The 26342-nt window shown below is 51.5% G+C and overlaps 1 protein-coding gene across 1 annotated transcript in view; it reads left to right on the plus strand.

Moving 5' to 3' along the window:
- Positions 1-23798, plus strand: part of LOC310922174 (stAR-related lipid transfer protein 8-like) — a 42168-nt gene extending 18370 nt beyond the window's left edge. The window contains 13 exon segments of the mRNA XM_083882590.1: positions 16544-16625; positions 17657-17720; positions 18007-19361; positions 20003-20176; positions 20649-20808; positions 21054-21252; positions 21383-21593; positions 21767-21881; positions 22181-22396; positions 22612-22734; positions 22738-22829; positions 22989-23165; positions 23274-23798. Of these exon segments, the coding sequence (XP_083738716.1) occupies positions 16544-16625; positions 17657-17720; positions 18007-19361; positions 20003-20176; positions 20649-20808; positions 21054-21252; positions 21383-21593; positions 21767-21881; positions 22181-22396; positions 22612-22734; positions 22738-22829; positions 22989-23165; positions 23274-23391 (3086 nt within the window). The 3' untranslated portion in view covers positions 23392-23798.
- Positions 23799-26342: the final 2544 nt, after the last annotated feature.

Here is a 26342-nt window from a genome sequence, read left to right on the forward strand (position 1 = left end):
CTGGAAGTCCCCAATCACCGTATTGTTTTTCTAATTGCTCATAATGCTCACTAAGCGATTTTAGTATTTCTTGTTCAATTCTCCTTTTCCTGGTCTCGGCTTCTTGCCTTTTTAATTCCAGGGTTATCTGCTTCACCTTACTCTCTGGGTCCATTCCCTCCTCGTTCCTCGAGAAGCAGAAGATCTGATCAAATTGTAAGCATACACGATTATCATCATTTTTCAGCAAATCAAGAATAATAGGTTCATTGTTGAAGGAAGCCTTCTCCTCATGTTTGAGGTTTCTTCCTTCCCAGTATAGTTTTCCTCCCATGGTGCACATTTTTAATTTAGTTCTATCATAACATAAAGGGTTCACTTTGTAATATGCCAGGAGGGTTGATTGTCTTTTTCCTCCCACCCATACAGTTTTGTTGCATTGACCACAAGCTGGGACAGGAGGAAGCATCCTGACTTCACGTTTGCATATCACATGGGGAGCTTTTTCCCTTTTCATAGCAGGAATTCCTGACTGACCGTCCTTAAGACTCACCCCTGAGCGGTGACATAAGACCTCCTCTTCCAATTCACAGAGACTGAATCGAGTGCCATTAGACCAACAATAACCTCTATGTTGCCCCGGAGGGCAGTCAGTTATCTGTCCGGTAGATGTGGCAGTCAGACACTGCTCACACTTCTCTGGGGGACGCAGCCCCAGAGGCACCTTGGGGATGGCCCCCTTGGTCAAGCACACGGCTAGACTCAGGACAGTCAGGATTCCCCACAGATGTACCCCTCTGCCTCGCCCTTTGCCCGTATGTAAACATACGGCGGGGAAGACCATCTTCTCGGCAGCAGGGATAAGCTTCAGGGGCCCTCGTTGTCCTGACAGCGAACCTTCTTTTATACGTCGCCCACCGGCACAGTTTAATTGTATCAGTTCTGCACGGTACTTTGATAGTCTTTCGGCACTCAATTGCCGAAATCTCTGCCTTGGCATCCAATTTCCCTTTTATCCCCTTTTTGTAAATTTGGTACAACTCAGGAGAATCGAGTTCCAGGAGCCCGACTCGTGTGGCAAGTATTAAGAGACGGCTAGTTTCTTCCTGCTCTTCAGTTAGACAATTGGTGCACAGCCCCCTTGGTCTCTTCCCTCCCCAACAATCAGTCACCCAAACTTGTTTGCAATATACACACTCGAAGTGAATAAAAGGAAAGCAATTACAATCAGGGGTGATACAACTTATCTGATTTGTCATTTATGGCGACGCTGGAGCCTAATTTTCAGTTCTCCCGGAGGGGTGGTGACCCTCCAATCCGAGGCGTTTGAATCCTTGACCTTTTTTACCCTTGATGAATGAGTCCAGCCCTTTTCCGCAGTTCGAACCGCAGTATCAGTGGTGAGGAGGACGAGGAAGGGTCCTTCCCAGTGTGGGGTGAGGGGAAGTTCTTTCCAGGCTTTGATCAGCACTTTATCTCCCATCTGTATCTGATGGATCGCGAATCCCAGAGGGGCGCTTTGGGGAATAAGTCCACGCTTTCGGATATCCTGTAAATTTTTGTTTACAGCAATGAGATAAGGTTGTAATTGTGCATCTTCGACTTGAGGGTGTCCCACCGGCATTCCATGTTTGTAGGGCATTCCATACAACATTTCAAAGGGAGACAACCTGGTCTCAGAGTGTGGCATAGTTCTTATGTTAAGCAAAGCGAGAGGAAGACATTTGATCCAAGACATTTTTGTTTCCAGCATAAGTTTAGACAATTGGGACTTTAGAGTTTGGTTCATTCTTTCCACCTGTCCCGAGCTCTGAGGATGCCAAGGGGTGTGGTACTGCCATCTGATGCCCAAAGCTTCCGAGGTTTGTTTGATAATTCTTGAAGTAAAGTGTGTCCCTTGGTCTGAATCAATACAGTCAACTATCCCATACCGAGGGATAATTTCTTCTAGTAAAATTTTTGAAACGATCTGTGCCGTGGCTTTTGCCTTGGGGTAAGCCTCTACCCAATGTGTCAATTTGTCTACTATCACCAATAGAAATTTGTATCTCCCAATTTTTGGTAATTCAGTGAAATCTACCTGGATCCTTTCAAATGGCCTGTATGAGAGAGGACGACCTCCCCAGGCAGTTTGTCTGGATCTGGATCGATTTACTTTTTGGCAGACGACACACCCTTGTACCTCTTGTTTGGCAAGTTCAAAAATCCCTTTGCACCCAAAAAAACTTCAGGAACTGTTCTGCCAACGCCCGAGTTCCCCAGTGTGTTTGTTTGTACAATCTCTGCAAGATTTTTCTCGCCGCCCCCCTTGATATTAACTCCCTCCCGTCGGGCAGCCTCCCCTTCCCCATTTCTAGGACCCCTCTGATCTTCTTGAATTCCTCGGTTTCCTTTTCAGAAGGGGGCAGAGGGAATTCAGGGGCTTCCTCCATCATCACCTCAGGGACACTCACTGTGAGCAGGGCTGCCCTTTTTGCTTCTCTGTCAGCTAGATTGTTACCGCGGGTTTGGAATTGTAGTCCTGTTTGGTGCCCCTTTACATGAACCACTGAGATCACTTCCAGTTCTTGAATAGCCTCTAAGATTTGTCTGATTATTTCTCCATGGATTAAGCCTCTTCCCTTCGTATTTATCAGCCCCCTTTCTTCCCAAATTTTCCCAAAAGTATGCACCACTCCGAAGGCATACCGAGAGTCTGTGTAGACAGTTCCCCTTTTACCTTTCAGCCGCCGGAGAGCCCTCAAAAGAGCATAAAGCTCACAAGCTTGGGCTGACCAAGTTGCTTTTAGGGGACCTGATTCCACCACCTCTCCCGATTTACCATCCACCACAGCATATCCTGACTTTCTCTTTCCTTCCACCACCTTTGCAGAACCATCTATGAACCACTTCTCTTCTCCTTCCAATTCCTGATCCTCCAAATCAGATCTTACTTTCGTCTGAAGCTCCACAATCTCAGCACAATAATGTAATAATTTTTCTGAGGCTTCTCCGAACAGAAATTGAGCCGGGTTCTGTGCAGAAGTAGTTTTTAATTCCAAACCCGGAGAGCTAATTAGAATGGCCTCGTATTTTAGAAGCCTGGAATCAGTTAACCACTTCTCCGCTTTCTGTTGCAAGATATTTCTTACATCATGAGGGGTGTAAACTACCAAAGGAGCTCCAAAGGTTACTTTCTTAGCCTCCTCAACCAAAAGAGCAACTGCCAAGATTGCCTGCAGGCATGTAGGCCACCCTCGACTGACAGGATCCAAAATCTTTGACACAAAACCTATAGGTTTTCTTTTTCCTGCCCATTCTTGGGTCAGGACTCCTTGTGCTGTGTCCTGGTTTAGGATGAATTAGGGAAGAACCTCCAAGGAATCCCCTAATAACAAAACCTCTACCACCCCTCCCCCAGCCCTGGGTTTGGGAAGGAATTTCTCGAACAAAGTGGAAAAAACCGGTTTATTGACAAATGAATAAACACCCCCCAACACAAGGGAAAAAGAAAAAAAAGGCTCAGGTTACTGTGAGGGGGAGGGCACAGAGCTTCTTTCACGGGCCCCGCAGATCCTCGGACTTCTCAGGTCAGGTCAGATCCGGTCCGGTCCAAAATCTTAAAGGGGGGGGGAAGGGGAAAAGAGGGAAAGGAAAAAAAACCAAACAAACAGAGGCACAGAGGCGGCAGAAAGAGAAAGAAGGAAAAAAAAAGAGCAAAAAGTGCAAGCAGCAAAGAGCAGAACCAACTGCCTGAAAGCCAGCAAGTGGGGAGGGGGGGGGGGCAGACAGTGCCCGCCCAACCAACAGGAAAACAGGGACAGCTGTTAGACATAACCAGGGAGTCCACGATATGGGATAGGAAGCACTGTCAACCCAGGACATTCCACCCCTTATCCCATACGTGGACACACAATAAAAAAAACTTCCATCTCACTTACTCAGACCTTCGACACTTACACATTTCCATTCGTCTTACTTGCTCAGACCTTTGACACTTATACGTTTCCTTCTGTTTCATGTCTGAGTGATCTAATGTACAGACAATGGTAGTAACATTCAGCACATATGAGTTTCACCCCACATTCAGATCTCCCTGAGGTACACATCGCGTTGTTCCATCTTTCTGCATTATCCACCATGCATAACCCGGTCCTTGAGCAGAGACAATTCCACGGATGGGTTTGCCTGTACTCGAGGCAGAGTTGATTCATACTGTCTTTCCCAACAAACCTCTAACATGGGCCACTGGAGCTTTATCTCCATCTACTATATTAAGGAGCTGGGACTGAGCAGGACCCGCTCGGTTGGTAGAACCTCGGGTGTTAACTAACCAGGTGGCCTTTGCTAAATGCTGCTCCCAGTTTTTTAAGGACCCCCCACCCAATGCTTTCAGGGTGGTTTTTAACAACCCATTGTACCTCTCCACTTTACCTGCAGCTGGTGCATGGTAGGGGATATGGTACACCCATTCAATGCCATGTTCCCTCGCCCAGGTTTTAATAAGATTATTTTTAAAATGAGTCCCATTGTCTGACTCAATTCTCTCGGGAGTACCGTGCCTCCAAAGGACCTGCTTTTCAAGGCCCAGGATAGTATTGCGGGCTGTAGCATGAGACACAGGGTAGGTTTCCAACCATCCCGTGGTGGCTTCTACCATGGTCAGCACATGGCGCTTGCCTTGGCGGGTTTGAGGCAGTGTGATGTAATCAATCTGCCAGGCCTCCCCATACTTGTACTTAGACCATCGCCCTCCATACCAGAGGGGCTTCATCCGCTTAGCTTGTTTAATGGCAGCGCACGTCTCACAGTCATGGATAACTTGAGAAATGCTGTCCATGGTTAGATTCACCCCTCGGTCTCGTGCCCACTTATAGGTGGCATCTCTACCTTGGTGACCTGAGGCATCATGGGCCCATCGTGCTAGGAACAACTCTCCCTTGTGCTCCCAGTCAAGGTCTATCTTCAGCTCCCCTATTTTTGCAGCTTGATCTACTTGCTGATTGTTTTGCTGCTCCTCATTAGCTTTACTTCTGGGGACATGGGCATCTACATGGCGAATCTTCACAGGTAGTTTCTCTAACCGGGCCGTGATATCTTTCCACTATTCAGCGGCCCAAATTGGTTTTCCTCTACGCTGCCAGTTCGCCTCTTTCCATTTCTTCAGCCATCCCCACAGAGCGTTGCTACCATCCAAGAATCAGTATACAGATAGAGCCTTGGCCATTTCTCTCTCTCTGCAATATCTAGGGCCAGTTGAATGGCTTTGAGTTCAGCAAATTGACTGGATCCACCCTCTCCTTCAGTGGCCTCTGCGACCTGTCATGTGGGGCTCCATACAGCTGCTTTCCACCTCCGACTCATCCCTATGACGCGGCAGGAACCGTCGGTGAATAAAGCATAACGTGCTTCCTCTTCCGGCAGCTGGTTGTATGGCGGAGCTTCCTCAACCCGAGTCACTGGTTCTTGTTCTTCATCTGTGACACTGAAGTTTTCACCTTCGGGCCAGTTCATAATTACTTCCAAAATTCCAGGGCGATGTAGTTTCCCAACTCGGGCGCGTTGTGTAATGAGGGCAATCCACTTGCTCCAGGTAGCACTGGTGGCATGGTGGGTGGAGGGAACCTTTCCTCTAAACATCCACCCTAGCACCGGTAGTCGGGGTGCCAGGAAGAGTGGTGCTTCCGTACCGATCACCTCTGAAGCAGCTTGGATTCCCTCATAGGCGGCCAAGATTTCCTTTTCCGTTGGGGTGTAGTTATCTTCAGACGCCCTGTAGCTCCAACTCCAAAATCCCAGTGGTCGACCTCGGGTCTCATCAGGTACCTTTTGCCAAAGGCTCCAGGACAGACCATGACTCCCAGCTGCAGAGTAGAGCACATTCTTCACATCTGGTCCTGTTCTGACTGGGCCGAGGGCTACAGCATGAGCAATCTCCTGCTTGATCTGGGTGAAAGCTTGTTGCTGCTCAGGGCCTCAATAGAAATCGTTCTTCTTGCGGGTAACCAGATAAAGGGGGCTCACAATCTGACTGTATTCCGGAATGTGCATCCTCCAGAAACCTATGGCACCTAAGAAAGCTTGTGTTTCCTTATTATCCATTGGTGGGGACATAGCTGTGATTTTGTTAATAACATCCATAGGAATCTGACGCCGTCCATCTTGCCGCTTCACTCCTAGGAACTGGATCTCCCGAGCAGGTCCCTTAACTTTACTTTTCTTAACAGCAAAGCCAGCTTCCAGGAGAATTTGGATGATTTTCTCTCCTTTCTCGAACACTTCTGCTGCTGTGTTTCCCCACACAATGATATCATCAATATATTGTAGATGTTCTGGAGCCTTATCCTTTTCTAGTGTGGCCTGGATCAGCCCATGGCAGATGGTGGGGCTGTGTTTCCACCCCTGGGGCAGTCTGTTCCAGGTGTACTGCACTCCCCTCCATGTGAAGGCAAACTGAGGCCAGCATTCTGCTGCTAGAGGAAAAGATAAAAATGCGTTTGCGATGTCGATAGTGGCGTACCACTTTGCTGCCTTGGACTCCAGCTCATACTGCAGTTCCAGCATGTCTGGTACGGCCGCACTCAGAGGTGGAGTCACTTCGTTCAAGGCACGATAATCCACAGTCAATCTCCATTCTCCGTCAGATTTCCGCACCTGCCAGATGGGGCTGTTGAAGGGTGAGTGGGTTTTGCTGACCACCCCTTGGCTCTCCAGCTCTCGAATCATCTTTTGGATGGGGATCACAGCATCTCAAGTGGTTCTATATTGCCGATGATGCACTATTGAAGTGGCAATTGGTACTATTTGTTCTTCTCCCTTCAAAAGTCCTACTGTGATCGGGTTCTCGGACAGTCCAGGCAAGGTGTTCAATTGTCGAATACTTTCTGCCATCACAGTTGCTACTCCGAAGGCCCACCTGAACCCTTTCGGGTCTTTAAAATACCCACTCCGGAGGTAATCTATGCCCAAGATGCATGGGGCCTCTGGGCCAGTCGCAATAGGATGTTTCTTCCACTCATTCTTAGTTTGGCTCACATCTGCCTCCACCAACGTATAGTCCTGTGATGCCCCGGTCACACCAGCAATCGAAACCGATTCTGCCCCTACATATCTCGATGGGATCAATGTACACTGCGAGCCAGTGTCAACCAAAGCCTTATAATCTTGTGGCTTCAATGTGCCAGGCCAACGAACCCACACAGTCCAAAACACACGATTTTCCTTAACCTCTACCTGGCTAGAGGCAGGGCCCCTCTAAGCATGATTATCCTTCTTTCCTGGGGTATATGTCTTAGAGGTTCCTTCAAGGGGATCGGACATGTCATCATCGACATCATACTTGACATCCTGGCTGCGAACAACTGGAGCTGCTCTCTGTTTAGTGAGACTTCCTCTTTGAATCCTACCTTCCTTCAAATTACGTACCCGTTGTGCCAGAGCAGCAGTGGGCTTTCCATCCCATCTCCTCATGTTCTCTCCAGATTCACGCAAGAAGAACCACAACTCAACTCGTGGGGTGTACCTTCTCTCTCCATCAAAGGAGCGCCTGCGTTGGATACCAGGGCCTCTAATTTGCACAGCCGAGATTTGGAGGAAGTCCTCCTTAATCTCTTCCCTGAGTTTCCTATGATTCTCCTCTATTTTGTCCTCTAATTTCTGCAGTCGTGTTTCCACAGCTGCAATTCTGCATGAGTTGGGCCATGTACAGCGTCAGCATATGCTCGAAGCTTTTTCGCCATATCGAGCACAGTCTCATCTGTCTCCTCTCGCTTCATTATTGCTAGAGCAGAGGCGTATTCAGATGGCCCAAGTCGCACAAGTTTCCTCCACATTACAGGTGTACATGCTACCAGGTCTGGATTCCTAGTTGTTACATCATCTGAAAAAATAAGCTCTGCTACCGCCATCTCTCTCAGACGTTGGATCCCCTGTTCTATGGTCCTCCACTGTGTCTGCTGCAAATAAAGGTCATCTGCACACAGGTATCTTTGTGCTACACCATCCAGAATCCGTTCCCAGAGGCTGTGAGGGCTAGCCTCCCTCATCATGCCCTGATCAATAACAGGATCAAGCGACAGAGATCCCAAATGCCTCGCTTCAGTGCCATCCAGAACTGTAGCCTTCCCTGCAGCATCCCAAAGGCGGACTAACCAACTTATTATAGATTCATTAGGTTGTCGCCTGTAATCCTTTCTCAGGCCTCGAAGGTCCTTTAGGGAAAAGGAGTCAATATTGGCTCCAGAACCTACACCCCTCAATGTGGTTTCTGATTTTGGTGAAGGTCCTTCTCCTGGATTATCATCATCATCCTCCACCTTGCGATCGGTCTTAGTTGTACACTTTCCGCCTCTTCTATTAGCAGCAACAGCCCTTGGTTGAGCCCTACTGTCTGATTCAGCTACAGGCCTGGGGCCTGGGATACTAGCTGCAGCCTGAGTGATTGGGATAGTAACTAGTTTATCTCCCTGTTCCCTGTCTTCTGTCTGCTGCCCTTCAGTATCTAAGAGAGTACGATAAACATATGCCAGGGCCCAGCTCACTGCAATAATCCTTTTCTCCTTGGTATTACCCTGGCACTTCTCTTTCAAATACTTTGCCACCTCAGCTGGGTTCTGAATTTGTTCAGATGGAAAGTCCCAGACTATAGGATCAGAGAACTCCTTTAAAATTTGGCCCATATCTTCCCATTTCCCACTCCACTCAAAATTTCTCCTACTTGGCCTTGCCCCTAAATCAGAAGTCTCATTAGCCCCTTTGGAAATCTCAGCTTTCATTTTATATAAACTGCAGACAGTATGGAGAACACTTACTAAATTAAATGCCAGAAAGATGGTCTCTTTAACACTCAGGTGAAACTGAATATTTTCTAATAGAGATATAAACAATTCAAAGGAGAAGAGGGAAAACAGAGGCTGAAAAACCTCTTCCCCTGCTTCTCCCCTAACAAACTGAGTGCCCAACCATAACAACGAATCATCAAGCATATTTACAACCTTCTTGTAAACAATCACAAACAAGCCGAGTCCGGTCAATATTCTGGTTAGTGCCCCACGGCTACATAAATTATGTATAAGGAGAAATACCAAAGCTATCTCCAGGTAAGGAAATAACCCTAGACACCATAGAGGTAGTAAACCCTCAAAAAACCCTAGGGACCAGAAATATTGGCAGGCTTTCACCCCGAATGCCATTATGAGTCCAGAAAAAAACATCCCGATACACCCACAAAACAATTAGAACCACCAATATTATTATTAAGGTTTTTTCCACTTTCTTTGACTCGGTTATCCGAGTCACGGCACCAAAAGGTGTCCTGGTTTAGGTTGAATTAGGGGAGAACCTCCAAAGGAATCCCCTAATAACAAAACCCCTACCACCCCTCCCCCAGCCCTGGGTTTGGGAAGGAATTTCTCGAACAAAGTGGAAAAAACCAGTTTATTGACAAATGAATAAACACCCCCCAACACAAGGGAAAAAGAAAAAAAGGCTCGGGTTACTGTGAGGGGGAGGGCACAGAGCTTCTTTCACGGGCCCCGGAGATCCTCGGACTTCTCAGGTCAGGTCAGGTCAGATCTGGTGCCGGTCCAAAATCTTAAAGGGGGGGGGGGGGGGGGTGTCCAAAATCTTAAAGGGGGGGGGGGGGGGGGGGGGGGGGGAGGGGAAAAGAAGGAAAGGAAAAAACAAACAAACAAACAAATAGAGGCACAGTGGCGGCAGAAAGAGAAAGAAGAAAAAAAAAGAGCAAAAAGTGCAAGCAGCAAAGAGCGGAGCCAGCTGCCTGAAAGCCAGCAAGCAGAGAGTGAGGGGAGGGGCAGACAGTGCCCGCCCAGCCAACAGGAAAACAGGGACAGCTGTTAGACATAACAAGGTACCCCATGATATGGGATAGGAAGCACTGTCAACCCAGGACATGCTGTCTGTCCACTCACATCCACAAATAACTGAAATTCTTTATTTATGTCTGGTAACATCAGCACCGGAGCAGTCATGAAGACATTCTTTAATTTCTGAAAATCTGATTCATCCTGCTCAGTCCACTTCACTCTGTCAGTGTTTAACCTCTCATACAGAAATTTCACCTTCTCACTGAAGCCCTCAATCCACTGTCTGCAATATCCCAGGAGCCCCAGAATCCGCCTAATTTGTCTTTTAGTTTTAGGTGCAGGTAATGCTATGATACCTGCCACTCTTTTGGGGTCCAATTTCTTTTTCCCCTGAGTTAACCAATGTCCTAAATACTTTACTTCGGCCTCCATGAATTGCAGCTTGGATTTCGAGACTTTCAGACCCTTCTTTCCCAGAAAATTCAACAAAGCCACAGTACATTCTTTCACACTTTCCTCAGTGTGTCCAGCTATTAACAAGTCATCCACATACTGCAAAAGCTTTGTCCCTTCCCTAGGGATGAATTGGGTCAACAATTGTTCTAACGCTTGTCTGAAAAGGTTTGGAGATTCCACAAACCCCTGGGGGAGGACCGTCCACCTTAACTGCTGCTTTCTGTTTGTATCCGGGTCCTCCCACTGAAAGGCAAAGTAATTTCTACTTCTTTCGTCCAAAGGGCAAGTCCAAAAAGCATCCTTGAAATCAATCACACTGTACCATACATCCTTGGGAGAGAGTCTATTCAGCAGGGTATAGGGATTTGCCACCACCGGGAACCTAGTTCGAGTTTGGGCGTTCACAGCTCTTAAATCCTGCACCAGTCAAAAGCTTCCGTCGGTTTTTCTCACAGCCAGTATGGGGGTGTTATGCTGAGACATGCACAGCTCTAGAGTACCTCCCTTCAGGAGATCATCTATTATGTGTTTCAACCCCTTTCTCCCTTCCATCGGGATGGGATACTGTTTGACCCTTATGGGGTCCTCAGGGTTTTCAATCTCAATGTGAATGGGTTTAATTTCCAACCTCCCCACCTCCCCTTTCAAGTGCCAAACCTCCGGATTTATTTCTTCATCGTCCTTCGCAGTGAGCCTAAACATTTTTACCACTAGTTCTGAACTTTTTGCAATCGCGCTAATTCCTAATGCAATGATCATATCTCTTCCTAACAAATTATAATCAGCTTCTTTTACCAGCAACAAGTCTTCCAGGCAAATTTTATTTTCAGATTAAATTTCTACATTCTTTATTACAGGCACTTAAAAGGGATCCCCCTTGGCACCAATCACCAACACTCTCTCCTTACTACCACACATCCACACGGCAAATTTTGCAAAGTGCTTCTTTCTGGCCCAGTGTCCACCAGCAAAATTACCGCCTGTCGTTGGGGGCCCACTTTTAATTTTACCAGGGGCTCTCTGGATTTTCCGGTCCCCAAAGTGAAGAGCATCCAACACCCCTAATCCTCCTGAAAAATCTTCTCATCTCACCCTTCATCCTTTTTCTGCAGTCCCGCCGAATGTGCCCCACCTTTTTACAATAATAACATTGTGGGAGTTCCCTCGGGGGAGGCTGGGGCTGCCTTGCGAAAGCCCTGAGGCTTTTGGGGCATTGTTTTAAACTTACCCTGTGCCTGTTTCTGCTTCTGGACTTCCTTCACTGCAGCCACCAAGACCTTAGCCTGTAACTTTTGTATTTCCCCCTCCCTTGTCATGTATACTTTTTGGGCCTCTCTTAGGAGTTCCTGCAAACTCTTGTCTTGCCAGCCATCTATCTTTTCCAATTGGCTCCTAATGTCCTCCCAGGATTTGGCAACAAATTGAGTTTTTAGCAGAACCTCCCTGTTGTGGTTTGAAAGCAAAATGAATGAGAGGCTCCAAGTCAGAGATATAATTTAATAAGAAGAATGGTAAAAAGGTAAAAGTAGAATAAAACAAATGCAATAACACAAAGGATCACTGACAGAGTCAGAATACAACCTGAGCAGGATGGTGGAAGCAGTCCAGGTGAGGTGCTCTTCCTGAAGCAGTGATCCTGTAGAAAAGGTCTGGCAGCCCTGCTCCTCTGGGAATCCAGTGGATAAGTGCCCTTGCACTGCCCACATACTAGCTTATATCCAGGTGAGAATGCTTGGCTCCTCCCCCTGGGCAGAGCATCTCACAATAGGATGAGGAGTGTGAAGTGGGTCCTTGATGGCCCATTAAACAGAGATAACCCCTGGAGGGAGTTACCTGTGACTCATGGGCCATTAGCAGAAGACACCCCAAAAGTCATTAGCAGAAGACACCCCAAAGGCGTTAATGGGCCATTAGCAGAAGACACCCCAAAGGCCATTAGCAGAAGAGGCAGGGGGCTTGGGAAAACAGTAGCCCACCTGGTTTCAACAGTTCATGAAGATGGTGATAGAATAAATACTTTGTGTACATCCTACACTGCAACCCAGGACATAATCCACCCCTTATTCTATTACCATCTACATCATATCCAAATCAATACATTCTTTCAAAGATATGCATACACATAGAGAATAAAATGTTACACACTGTTCTCACTTAAAATTAAGTCTCCCTGTGGTACACAATGGGTTTCCCCATCCTTCTGCATTACCCACCAAGTGTGACCAGGTCCTTGAGCAAAGACAATCCCACGGATGGGTCTGCCTTTTCCTGAGGCGGGATTAATCCAAACAGTCTTCCCTAAAATGCCTTTCATATGTACTGCAGGGACTTTATCTCCATCTATTGTGTGCAAGGGTTCAGACTGGGCAGGACCACCTCGATTAATAGACCCTCGGGTGTTGACCATCCAAGTAGCTTTGGCTAAGTTCATTTCCCAATTCTTGAAGGTCCCCCCGCCAAGTGCCTTCAGGGTAGTCTTTAGTAGTCCATTGCACCGTTCAACTTTTCCGGCAGCTGGTGCGTGATAAGGAATGTGATATATCCATTCAATGCCATGTTCTCTGGCCCAGGTGTTTATAAGGCTGTTTTTGAAATGGGTCCCATTGTCCGACTCAATTCTCTCAGGGGTGCCGTGTCTCCACAGGACTTGTTTTTCCAGGCCCAGGATGGTGTTCCGGGCAGTGGCATGAGGCACAGGGTAGGTTTCCAGCCATCCAGTGGTGGCTTCCACCATGGTCAGCACGTAGCGCTTTCCTTGGCGGGTTTGGGGAAGGGTGATGTAGTCAATTTGCCAGGCTTCCCCATACCTGTACTTCAGCCATCGTCCACCATACCACAGAGGCTTCACTCACTTGGCCTGTTTGATTGCAGCACAGGTCTCACAGTTGTGGATGACCTGTGAGATGCTGTCCATAGTAAGGTCCACCCCTCGGTCACGGGCCCATCGGTATATCGCATCTCTTCCTTGATGACCAGAGGCATCATGGGCCCAACGAGCTAAGAACAGTTCTCCCTTGTGCTGCCAGTCCAGATCCACCTGTGATACTTTCACCTTGGCAGCTTTGTCCACCTGCTCCTTGTTGTGATGCTCCTCATTAGCCCGGCTCTTGGGAACGTGTGCGTCCACGTGTCGTACCTTCACGGTCAGTCTCTCTACTCAGGCAGCGATGTCCTGCCAAATGTCAGCGGCCCAGATGGGTTTTCCTCTGCGCTTCCAGTTGGCCTTTTTCCAGCGATTCAGCCATCCCCACAGAGCATTAGCTACCATCCATGAGTCAGTATAGAGATAGAGCCTCGGCCATTTCTCTCGTTCAGCAATATCCAAAGCCAGCTGGACAGCTTTAAGCTCTGCAACCTGACTCGACCCACCTTGTCCCTCGGTAGCCTGTGCAACTTGTCATGTGGGGCTCCAAACTGCAGCCTTCCATTTCCGGTTAGCGCCTACAATTCGACAGGAGCCATCAGTGAAGAGAGCATATCGTCTTTCAGTCTCCAGTAGCTCATTGTATGATGGGGCTTCCTCAGCACGCGTTACTTGCTTTTCTTCTTCGTCAGACGATAATCCAAAATTCTCACCTTCTGGCCAGTTTGTTATAACTTCCAGAATCCCAGGGCGATTTGGGTTTCCAATACGGGCGTGCTGTGTGATGAGAGCAATCCATTTGCTCCATGTGGTGTCAGTGGCGTGATGCGTGGAGGGAACCTTTCCTTTAAACATCCACCCCAGCACTGGTAATCGGGGTGCCAGAAGCAGCTGTGTTTCAGTGCCAATCACTTCTGAGGCAGCTTGAATTCCTTCATAGGCAGCCAAGATCTCCTTCTCAGTGGGAGTGTAGTTGGCTTCGGAGCCTTTGTAACTTTGGCTCCAGAATCCCAATGGTCAGCCTCGAGTCTCTCCAGGCACCTTCTGCCACAGGCTCCAGGACAGACCGTTGTTCCCGGCTGCAGAGTAAAGCACATTCTTCACATCTGGTCCCGTCCTGACTGGGCCAAGGGCTACTGCATGAGCAATCTCTTGTTTGATCTGAACAAAGGCTTGTTGCTGTTCAGGGCCCCAGTGGAAATCGTTCTTCTTGCGAGTAACCAGATAGAGAGGGCTCACAATCTGACTGTACTCAGGAATGTGCATCCTCCAGAAGCCTATGGCACCTAGGAAAGCTTGTGTTTCCTTCTTGTTGGTAGGTGGGGACATGGCAGTGATCTTGTTTATTACCTCTGTGGGGATTTGGCGACGTCCATCTTGCCACTTGACTCCCAGGAACTGGATTTCTTGAGCTGGTCCCTTAACCTTACTTTGTTTAATGGCAAAACCAGCTTTCAACAGAATTTGGATAATCTTCCCTCCTTTCTCAAAGACCTCCCCTGGGGCGTTCCCCCATATGATGATGTCGTCGATGTACTGCAGATGTTCCGGAGCCTCACCTTTCTCCAGTGCAGCCTGGATCAGCCCGTGGCAGATGGTGGGGCTGTGTTTCCACCCCTGGGGCAGTCGGTTCCAGGTGTACTGCACGCCCCTCCAGGTGAAAGCAAACTGGGGCCTGCACTGTGCTGCCAAAGGAATGGAGAAGAAGGCATTGGCAATGTCAGTGGTCGCATACCACTTTGCTGCCTTGGACTCCAGCTCATATTGAAGCTCTAACATGTCTGGCACGGCAGCGCTCAGTGGTGGCGTGACTTCATTCAGAGCACGGTAATCCACCGTCAGTCTCCATTCTCCACTGGACTTAGGCACAGGCCATATTGGGCTGTTGAAAGGTGAATGAGTCTTACTGACCACCCCTTGGCTCTCCAGTTTACGGATCATCTCATGTATGGGAATCACAGAGTCTCTGTCAGTGCAATATTGGCGGCGGTGTACTGTTGTTGTGGCAGTTGGTACCTGTTGTTCTTCGACTCTGAGCAGTCCCACAGCAGAGCACACAGAAGCAAGAAAAAGACTTTGCAGATGGTTTTTAACCAAAAGAAACGCACCCTCCCGATTCTAAACGACTGCACAGTCGTATTTTCCCAGCCTCTTTCTAGAAAGAGGCAAACTTAGGCATAAAGCCCGGTTCTCATAGGAAGCCCCAAAGTTACCCCAAAAATGGTAGCAAATACTTACCATCGAATGTGAAGAGAAGAAAATTCATGGTAATGTATTTTCCAAGCCTCAGAAGGACCCTCTGGATGCTGGGGGCTGTCCTTCTTCGCTGAGGGTGTTTTTCCAGCAGTTGCAAAACAAGCCAATAGTCCTTTTGCTGGTCCCAGACGAGTATTTCAGCAGCTAGCCCGAGGACTCTCCATGAGGTCCAGTATTTCACAGAAACTCACGCTGGCCACCTCGCTTCACGTTTCCTTGGCACACCCTTTTGAGATCACGTGCTCACCTCCATTGCACGCTGCTCTTCCTGGGCTGCCGGAGTTGCTGAGATTCAAGCCTCACGTTCTGGGTGCCAGATATGCTGGTGTCCGGTGCAAGCTTTACCAGCTAGTTCTCTCACCGGTCTGCATATGAAGGGTACAGCCTTGTACCTTTGATGTTTGGTGGGTCTGAACCTCAGGCTGAAATGTGGTAACGGCATGGAAGGAGGACTCTCACGTGGGTAGCAGCTGGGTTTATTCAACCCCGAAACCCACCTGAAGAGTGAGGCTCCGGGGCTCAGGTTGCCCATTAAGTACCAGGGGCATCTCCTGGGCAAGGAGATACCTAGAACCAATCCCAGGGAAGGGGGGAATGACCAAGAACAGGGGACAATTGGCAGGGCCATCTATGAACAAAAAGGGGAATGGGGAACTTGATGCCTTGCTGAGTCACCCTGAAGCTTTACTAGAACTTTTCAGGCTTAGGGTGTGGTAGCAGTGTGATTGACTAGATCTATCACTAGGGTAAGACCACAGGGGATTTGGGGATGGAGGTGTCAGGATAAACCATTATAAAACCAATAACAAAACATACAGAACTTTGGAACCCAAAATGCACACTACAACAGTTTCCCTTCCTGTGGTGATCATGCTCCATGGCTTCATGAACAGATGGATTGAGACCCTTGGGGCTGAGGGTCCAGGTCCCACATGCGTGATCCCAGCAGAGCTGTCTCTGAATGCAGAGGGATGAGCAGGGAACTTAATGGAGACCCTTGGGCACCTTATCACCCTCACCTAACGTACCTGGGAAGAGCCGTGCCCAGAGACCCTGGCCATGCACCACCTTCAGGTCATCTCTAGCCACTTGGGTTTCTCCTCCGCTTCCCATGCCCGCTGCTGCCCTTTTTCCCTGATGTAGCAGCTGGCTCAGGATCTGCAACTGATGTCACTTCCCTCCCCAGAGTCATCATTCCCTCTTGACATCAGTGCTGTGAAGAAGGACCACAGCTTCCTGGACCAGAATTCCCTCAAATCCCTGTGCAGGTAATGCTCCCTTGTCCCCCCACACACGGAATCAGCATGGGCATGTGCCACAGACAAGGGCAGCGCCCCAGGCTGATGGGGTGGTGGGCTCAGGGAGTTGCCTGATGGGGTGGTAGGCTTAGTAGGATGCCTGCCCTGCACCTTGGCTGGGCTCAGAGCCTGCTCCAGCACTCTCACTCCCTCTGCAGTGAGAACTCAGTTGTTCCTATCAGGGAACATTGCTGGTGTTGTGTGGTTCCAGGGAAACAACAGGTTTTTTATGCTCCATGTGATGCTGGTTGTCCCAGTACCAGGCACCTGGGCACAGCACTGCTGCAGCTGCAGGTTTGGGAGCTGCCCAGGAGTGGTGTGCAGGGAGCAGCATGTGGGGGACTCAGGCAGAGCAAGCCAGAGCTGGCACCCAAAGCGGGGCACTGACCAAGTGGTCTGTCTGGGTGGGCCATGTGTCACTCGGTGCTGCAGGTGACTCAGCCCTGCCTTGGCTCTTGGGACACATCATCATGCTCGTGTCGCTGTGCTGGCTCCATGCTGTCCCTCCCACCCAGATCAGAGGAGGTGGGAACAAGGTCTATTTCCTATTTGTTTCCCAGCAGAGAGGCTGCTGTGCTGGGCAGGAGGGGATCCCTGAGCCGTTTCCTGGGTGCAGTGAGGCAGGAGGTGATGGGAGGTCTCTGCCTGTCCCTCTCTCTCTGAGCTTTTAGGTCCTTTAGTCATTCCCTGTCTGGGGCACAGGAGCTTCTGAGATGATTTTGCTTTAATAGCCTGGAGTGCACCACCCCTTTCCACTTGCAGAACCAGTGGCCCCAGAAGCTGGCATGGGCATGGCCTAGCTTGGGCTACCATCTGCTGGCATTGTCCCCTTGTTAGTCGGGTGTCCCTCTGACTGTGGAGCCACAGCAGCAGGTGACAGGTGATAGGCACAGCCAAGGCTCTAAGGCAGGAAAATTAAAATAAGCCAAAGCCATCCCTGTGACCGCAGCAGGGCTGGGACAGGGCCTGGGACCAGGGTAAAGCCACTCTGTTTCTTGCAGGAGGCTGATGACCCTGAACACTTGTGCCTCCGTGAAGCTGGATGTTCACTTTCAGCATAAACAGGTAAGTCCTGGATGCTAGAGGCAGGTGAGGGGCTGAGGGGTGCAGGGGATCATGTGCTTGATGGTAGGGCAGTGTCCTGGTGAGCTCTGGGACTGCCCTGGGCACAGAGTGGCTCCTGGAGGCCTTTGCTGCCAAAAGGGTCCTGAGCTGGTTTAAGGGGGTGAACACACTGCTCTCCTTCCCAACCGGGGCCATGCTGGCGGCTGTGCCCCTCTGAGGTGGGGGGATGTGCTGACCTTCCTCGGCTCCAACCGATTGATCATCCCCAGTTCTCAACTGCCCACAGAATGAAGACTCTGAGGAGGAAAACCTGTGTGCCATCAGCAACCAGTGGGCCTTCCAGAGGGACAGCAAAAGGTGGTCATGGGTGAGGTCTGCGAATGTCCTGTCCCAGGGCTCAGAGGCCCTGAGCTGCACTATGTGCCCAGTGTCCAGCCATGAGAGCGTCCTCATGGACCTCAGCACCAACCCTGAGGCCACGTCCCTGCACAGCACAGGCAGTGTGGGCAGCATGGGTGGCACAGGCAGCATGCCGGGCACTGCGGCCATGCCATCCGGGCCCCCGTCCCCCTTCTGTGCCACCACCAATGCCTCCAACTGCAGCCAGAGTGAGTGTTCTGCACTGGAGCAGCCCTCGAGCCAGGGAGAGGGCTCTAAGGAGAAGCTGAAGAAACAAAGGTCTCGCAGCTTCCTGAAGCAGATTGAGTCCCTGCGGAGGAAGGACAAGGAGAAACCCAGCCCAGACAGGAGAGTGGCTCCACACAGCAGCACCACTTTCCCACCAGGATGGGGGGCTCTGAAGAGTAATGGGGACCTTGCAGCTACCAGGACCAACTCCTCTAAAAGAGGGATACCTGCCTCCTTCCACAGCAAAAAACACTTTTTCTCGGTATCATACAGGACTAACCGCCTGCTCAGCCCTGGGAGCACCAAGGGGAGCTCTGACCCTAAACACAGTGGAGTCTACCTGGAGGACTATGACACAGCCACTGCCACTGGCAGTGCCTGGGCTGCTGCTGAGTGCCAGCACCAGGCTTGCCATGGCGATTGCCTGGTCTATATCCCCTGTGACCACAAGCCCGGCACCTTCCCCAGATCCCTCTCCATCGAGAGCTTGTGTCCCCTGGCTGGCAGCTCCCTGACCCACTGGAACGCAGGGAACGCGGCCGTGGGGCTGGACCAGGGCGGCAGCAGCAGCAGCGTGGAGGGCTCGTCCTCCCCGAGGGGCTCTGCCCACCAGCGCCGGGGCTCCTGTAGCTCCCTGGGCAGCCGCGTCAGCGTCTACGACAATATGTCGGAGTTCGGCAGCAGCGAGGAATTCTGCAGGGACAGGGAGGTCATCTACGAGAACCTTGACGACATCCTGCAGCACGTGTGGGGGCTGCAGCAGAAGGTGGAGCTTTGGTGTAAAGCTGTCTCCACTGGCCTGGATGGGGAGGAAGGGGGCGAGGAAGAGGAGTTGGAGTCAGACTCGGGAGGGGAACCCTCCAACCTGCATTTTGAAGAACACCCCATGTCGGATGTTGACACCTCTGTCAGTGACTTTGATAGCACTGGGAACTCCCTCAACGAGGCTGAAGAGATCGAGACACGGGAGCGCCGGGATTCAGGGGTGGGAGCATCGCTCACAAGACCCTGCAGGTATCACAGAATCCCGATGTGGTTTGGGTGGGAAGGGACCACAGAGACCATCTCGTTCCCCCCACCCCCGCTATGGACAGAGACACTTTCCTCTAGACCATATTGCTCCAAGCCCCGTCCAGCCTGGCCGTGAACACTCCCAGGAACGGGGCTGCTGCAGCAGGGAGGGGTGCACAGCCCATGGGTCTGGGGAGCAGCGCCCGATCCCGTCCTCGGAGGGCTGGATGATCGTCTCTTCCCGGGAGGCAGAAGCGACCGGAGGGAGGGGAGTGCTGCTGGAGCCGCACGGTGCGGGTAGGGGAGTGCAGCGCGGGGCGCTGGTGCGCTCTGGTGGCCGCAGGACACCACTGCCACCGCTGCCGGCACTTCAGCAGTGCCACCACTGCCGGCCCTGTCTGCCTGCACAGACCCGTGATTAAAAGGTTTGTCATTAACTAATAACAAGTGTAAACGCAGGGGGCACGTGCCTCCCCTATGCCAGTATTCTCTCGGGCTCTCCCCAGGAGAGATACGGCTGTTGCCGAGTTCTGTGGCTTTCCTCACCCAGTTCAGCTGGTGCCAGAGGGTGATGTGACAATAACCATGAAGGAGCAGAGAGCAGTGGGGGTTTCTTTAGCTGGGAATGTCCCGTGTGTCCCCAGAAAGCTGCGTTGGCACAGCTTCCAGAACTCGCACCGGCCTAGCGTGAACTCGGCCTCGCTGGAGATCAACCGCCAGTCATCGGCCCAGCTCAACCTGCTCCAGAAGTGCTCCCTGCTCTGGCTCATAGCCATCATGGAGAAGTACTCTGTGCCCCATAAACAGGTCTGGACATGGTGAGCTGAGGTGAGGGGGGCCAGGATGAGGCCCACATGCTGCAGCTCATGCTGTGCTCCCAGCCTGGGGCAGCTTCAGGGTGTAGAGGGGGGAAAGCTAAACCAAGGGCTGTCTGCTCTGGCAAGTGTGAGCCAGAGCTGAGCCCCAGGCTCCTGGCATCATCCTGGCTTCCAGAGGGGATCCTGGCATCATCTGCCACTGTGGGGGCTGCAGGTGTTCGTGGGGCATTAAAAGTGCTGCAGCAACATAAGAGTGGGACAGTGGTTTCTTTTCATAGCCAAGCACCAAAATATTTTAGCTTAATAAAAGGTGCTGCCATTCCTGCTGGGAAGCTGCCTTGCTTGTATTCCAAATACTGCAGAAATGTGTGTGTGTGTGTGTGTGTCTGTGTTTTCTCAGGGTCCTGCTCTCTGTGAGAGGGTGCTGAGGGCACCGATTGTTGCACTGATGTCTCTCTGTCCCACTCTGCAGGACTGTCCCCAAGTTCATGAAGCAGAGTAAAGTCCCTGACTACAGGGACAAGATGGTTTTTGGGGTGCCACCCATCGTCAATGTGCAGCAGACGGGTCAGCCCCTGCCCCAGAGCATCCAGCAGGCCATGCAATACTTGCGCAGCCAGTGCCTGGACCAGGTGAGGCTGTAGCTACTGGGCAGCACCACTGGGATTTGGGGAAAAAAAAAGCTTTAGGAGTCCTGTTGTTCACCTCTTGTGGTGTGTGCTGAAGTGGGAAGGTGGGATTGTCTGTGGGAACCCAGCAGCATCCCCTTGGCCATCTTTCACTCAGTGTCTCCTCAGTTCAGGGATGATCCCTTTGGGGAGGGAGTGTCTTTGTCTTTCCCACAGGTGCCTGCTCACACCCTGCTCTGTCCTGGCAGGTTGGCATTTTCCGCAAGTCCGGGGTGAAGTCCCGGATCCAGACGCTCCGGCACATGAACGAGACCAGCCCCGACAATGTCAGCTACTCGGGGCAGTCAGCATATGACGTGGCCAACCTGCTGAAGCAATACTTCCGCGACCTGCCCGAGCCCATCTTCACCAGCAAGCTAACAAACACCTTACTGCAGATCTACCAGTGTAAGAGCTGGGCAGGGGGCAGCTCAGGGTCTTCGGGGAGGAGGGGGGTCTCTCTGTTTGGATGGAGGGGGTGGGAGCGGGTGGGTAGTGGCCATGGGGATACCCCACTGACGCTGCCCCGTGCCCACAGTTGTGTCCAAGGAGCAGCAGCTGCAGGCAGTGCAGGCTGCTATCATCCTTGTGCCAGATGAGAACCGGGAGGTGCTGCAGACCCTGCTCTACTTCCTCGGTGACATCGCCTCGGCTGAGGAGAACCAGATGACAGCTGGGAACCTGGCTGTGTGCCTGGCCCCCTCTATCTTCCACCTCAATGTGTCCAAGAAGGAAAGCACATTGCCCAGGTAAGGGCTGGCTGAGTCCACGCTCCCCAGTGCCCCTTCCCTGCCTGCTGTGGGAGGGGGCCAGCAGGGAATAGTGAGACATGAGGGGCTGTTGGCTCTGCTCTGTGACACAAATGAGAGCCATGGGGGTCTAGAGGTGCCCACCGGTGCCAGCACTACCTGATCCCCCACAGGGCCATACACAAGAGGGGCACCATGGGGAAGCCAGACCAGAAGGACCTCAATGAGAACATGGCTGCGACGCAGGGGCTTTCCCACATGATCACCGACTGCAAGAAGCTCTTCCAGGTGAGGTGCAATGGTGTCCCAGCTCAGCACTGCCCTTGGGAGGTGTGACCTTGTTGGCAGGTGCTGGTCCTAGGGCTAGCTGGGGGCATCCTTTCCTTAGTGGGACAGCAGCCACCAGCCATTCACCCTGGAGCCAAGCCCAGCTATGTCCTGGGGCAGGAGGTGGTGCAGGCTGTATGTCCATCCTCCCCACTCCCTGGGGAAATGAGTTACAGTTCTCTGTCTGTCCAGGACCACTCACAATAGTCCTCACAGGATCTCTCTGCCTCACTGAACATCTGTGTGCTTTTGGTTTACAGGTCTCCCATGACATCTTGCTGCAGCTGAGCAGCTCCTATATGGCTACAGACACTTATCCTCATCCCCTGGCTGACTTGGTGTGCCATGGGGAGAGCAAGGATTTACACTCCTACTTCGAGCAGAGTGTCCAGAACCTGCTCAAAGAGTCATCAGAAAAATTCAAAGGGTGGCTGAGCACGCTGGGGCCTCTGAACACAGAGCTGTCCTGCAAAAAGGTAAATGCCACTGTGGAGGGGCTTGAGAATATGCAGGGAAATGTCTATGGTGTGACCTCTCCAGTAGCCAGAGCAGGTCCCACCCCATCCCCTCACTAGCCAGCAGATGGGAGTGTGCTGCTCTATGGCAGTGGGAGCCATCAGTGAAGCTTCTCAGGGATTAGCACTGGGAGTCCTGTGGGACAGTCTGTGTGACCCTCACCTTGTCCCCTCAGTTTGGGGACGGGCACCCTCTGCGCCTGTGGAAGGTCTCCACGGATGCTGAGGCCCTTCCCGCCACAGTGCTGCACCGGGTGCTGCGGGAGCGTCACCTGTGGGATGAGGACCTGCTGCAGAGCTGAGTGGTGGAGGCGCTGGACAAGGACATGGAGGTGTACTACTACATGACAGACAGCATGGCCCCACACCCATGCAGGGACTGTATGGTGCTCCGGTGAGGGTGGCCGGGACCCGTGGTGGGCTTGGGCTCACTTTGGTGCATCCCCTCTGCTCCAGTCCCATTTCCTCCTTCCCGGGCTGTGTGGGGTCCCGCACTGTCTGATCCTGCTGTGGGCCCCGTGGTGGGCACGCAGTGACTCCTGCTCTGTTGCAGGCACTGGCGCATGGACCTGCCGCGGGGAGCCTGCCTGCTCAACTCCCTCTTGGTGGAGTACAGCAAGGTGCCAGTGGAGGGAGGTGTCAAGGCCATCGTGCTGACATCCCAGTACCTCATCGAGCCCAGCACCATGGGCTGCTCCCGAGTGACCCACATCTGCAGGGCTGACCTCAGGTAACAGGACCCTCCGGGGAGGGGATGGAGCAGCAGGATGTGCTGCTGTATGATACTGCCAGGGTCTCTCCTGCCCACTCACCCCCTTCTGCCTCTTCTCTTCTCCAGGGGCCAGTCTCCCGAGTGGTATAACAGGGTCTTTGGCCACCTCTGTGCCATGGAGCTGGCGAGGATCCGAGACTCTTTCCCAGCCCTGAGTCCCAATGTCCCTGAGACAAAGATTTGAGGCACCAGGAAGATGCTTTGTCCTTTCAGACATGGACTTGCCAGTAGATCCGGACTGGGGGCTCTCAGCAGGAAGCACGGTGTGGTGCAGTGCCCATGGAGGAGGAGACAGAGGCACATGTTTATAAACATCCTTTCACTCCGGGCTGGGTAGTCCCGTCCCACGACCTGGGTGCTGTGGGACAGAGTGGCTGCAGAGGGGAAGCCGTGGTGTCCGCAGGAGAGGCGGGGGAGCAGAAGGAAAGAGTGGCCATGGGGTGACCCCTGAATGCAGCCTGTGGCAGGAGCTGGGGCCCCCACACAAGCCAGGAGCAACAGCAGGGGTGAAGGAGTGTGGAGTGAAGTGGGAGGAGCGAGCGGGGAAAATGGGGCTGTGTCTGCAGGTCGCAGTGCAGGGGTCAGGAAGTGGAGGGTGGGCAGCGAAGGGGGGGGATTGTGTGTGTGGTGTCATCCAGTGGGGACAGCCAGGGAATCACTGTGTGGTAGTGGAAGAGGCTGCTGTTCTGGGAGGAGGGGGCTGCCTATAGATACAGAGGTAGAGCTCAAGTGCCAGCCCCTGCCAAGGGGCAGATGGAACCTGTTGCAGCATTGGTACTGAATTCATGGAAGAAGCAGCCCTGTACTCCCATGCCTTGCTCTTCCTTGGCTAAAAGCCCTCTCTCTACACTGGGTGTCACTGGGAGAAGGGGTGGATGGACCATGTTCCAAGCCAAGGCCATCCCTCAAACAGCTGCCCTGTTATTTGCATGGGGCAGGACATTGCTGGAACCCCAGAGCAGCTGCGCCTGAGTGGGAAGGGGCAATGCCTGGAAAGAGGCATTGAGGTGGGGAGAGACTCCCCAGACCAGCTCCCCCTTTGTGCTGCCCTCCGTGTTGAGGGCTGTACCTAGAGAGGGAGGAGGGATGTCAGGAGGGACAGTTGTTTGGGATTCACTCCTCTTTGGGCAGCTACACATGACCCATGCCCACCTACTCCCTGCAGAGAGATCCTTTCCCCTTTCCACCCCTTCCTTCCCTTCATGAAGGAACTGTTCACTGGAGCTGTCAGCATCCAGGAGATGACCTGGTTTCTCCATTGAGGCAGGGACTCAAATTCCCAGACATCGTGACAACTGGAAGGCAACATGACCCATGAGCTGGGGACCCCCAGTGTCAGTTTGGCCATAACTGTCTGTCTTTTGGTAAAAAGAAAAGCACAATTCAGCCTCTAGTCTGTGTTTATATTTATATTTATATATATATATATATATATATATATATATATATATAAATATAACTAACATGTGGGGGAGTGAATTTTCTCTTGGTATTTTTTCAAGCATTTCTTTTTTTCTATCTATAAATACTTGTATAGGTAGAATATTAATATATAACTCTGGTGGCAGAGCTCAGCACCAGGTGATGCTCACTTAGAGCTGGGTATTTTGTATTTAAGGAACTTTTGTATCATATGAAACTGCAGAAGTTTGACTTGGATCGGGGCTGCTTTTCCCATCTGTGCAATTAATAAAGTATTAACAAGATCTGCTGGCTGATGAGGAAACCTGTGCTCAGGGCTTCTCCAGCACCAGAGCAGCCCAATGCTGAGCAATGTGTGGCCTTAGGGCAGCCCCTGTGTGGGTGAAGAGACTCAAACCCAGCATTTTCCACATCCAGCTGTGCTCTAGGGCCATGCCAGGGTTTGGGGTTCTCCTGGCATTGCCACCTACAGCAGGGAGAGCACCTTGAGGAGGAAGAGGAGCATCCAGCATCAGCGATGCTGATGAAGAACCACATTGTGCTGTTGAATTCCCTGGAGCAGACACCTCTCACCGCTGTTTTGGAAGTAGTGATGGGAATGGGGTGGAACATGCTGGAGTAGATAATGATGATGGTGATGAAGGCTGCAAGATTAAAGCCTGGAGAGGAAGGAATCCCTCTCTGAGCTTGGCTAAAGTGTGGGGTTGGCAGCAGGAGGACTGCTCTGGCTTTTAGCACCAATGGGAAGAGACTTTGGGGCAGCCCTGGCTCATCCCAAATCCACCTATGGCCAGGGCTCCAGCACTGGGATGGAGAGAGTACGCTCCCCATCCTGGGATGGAGGCCAAGCTGGCATCTCATCTTCCAGGGCCCCAGCAGGATGGCAGCACTCCACAGACCCACCCAGGCATCCCACTGATGGAGGGGTGTGAGCTCTCAAGGACCCCCACTCCCACAGGGAACCCTGTCCTGCCTCACATTGTCCCTATCCCCAGGTCCCAAGTCCCCAGTGGATTGAATGAAGAGGTTCCCCACCCCTCTGCACGATGCTGTGCTGGGTGCAGACACTAAATAACACCCCAAAGCCTCTGCAAAGCTGGCTGGAGCCATCCCAGGGCGTTTGGGCTCACCCCAGCCATGCTCCCAAATCCACCTCCGCTCAGCACCGTCAGCTGATCAGTCCAAGAGTGTTTTCCTCCAACTCCTGCTTTGCAGACACTAACATTTAAAATCAATGTCTTACTGAAATCCTCCGAGTTTCATTAACAGAGATTAAAGTTTTTTCCCTGCACATCATTACAGATTAATCTTTTAAAACCTTATAAAAGCCAATCCCTACAACTTAGCAAACCCCTGCACTGGGAAATGATTGCAGAGCAGCAATGCCAGGCTCAGTTTGGCTTAATTAGAGATAAAAGGAGAGAAAATCATTCCTTATTAACCAGTCAGGTAGAAGCTGTACTGTATTTAGAGTGCAAACAGCCCAATTACAGGGAGGAACATGCACAGTTGTCTTTCATTACAGGTACTTGAAAATGTCCATCTGGAGAAAATTAATGATGATTCTCTTCTTCCAAAGAGAAGCTGCAGCCATCCCAGCTGGCTGTGTGGGCCACCCCCAGCACAGGAGTGATGCTCGTCCAGCCTGACCATTTGCCCATCCCTGGGATCCCTGCTGTTATCTCAACCCTGGCAGAAGGATCTTTAAAGGTG

This window comes from Zosterops lateralis (genome assembly GCF_965231275.1).
Source record: "Zosterops lateralis genome assembly, chromosome: W".
Lineage (NCBI taxonomy): Eukaryota > Metazoa > Chordata > Aves > Passeriformes > Zosteropidae > Zosterops > Zosterops lateralis.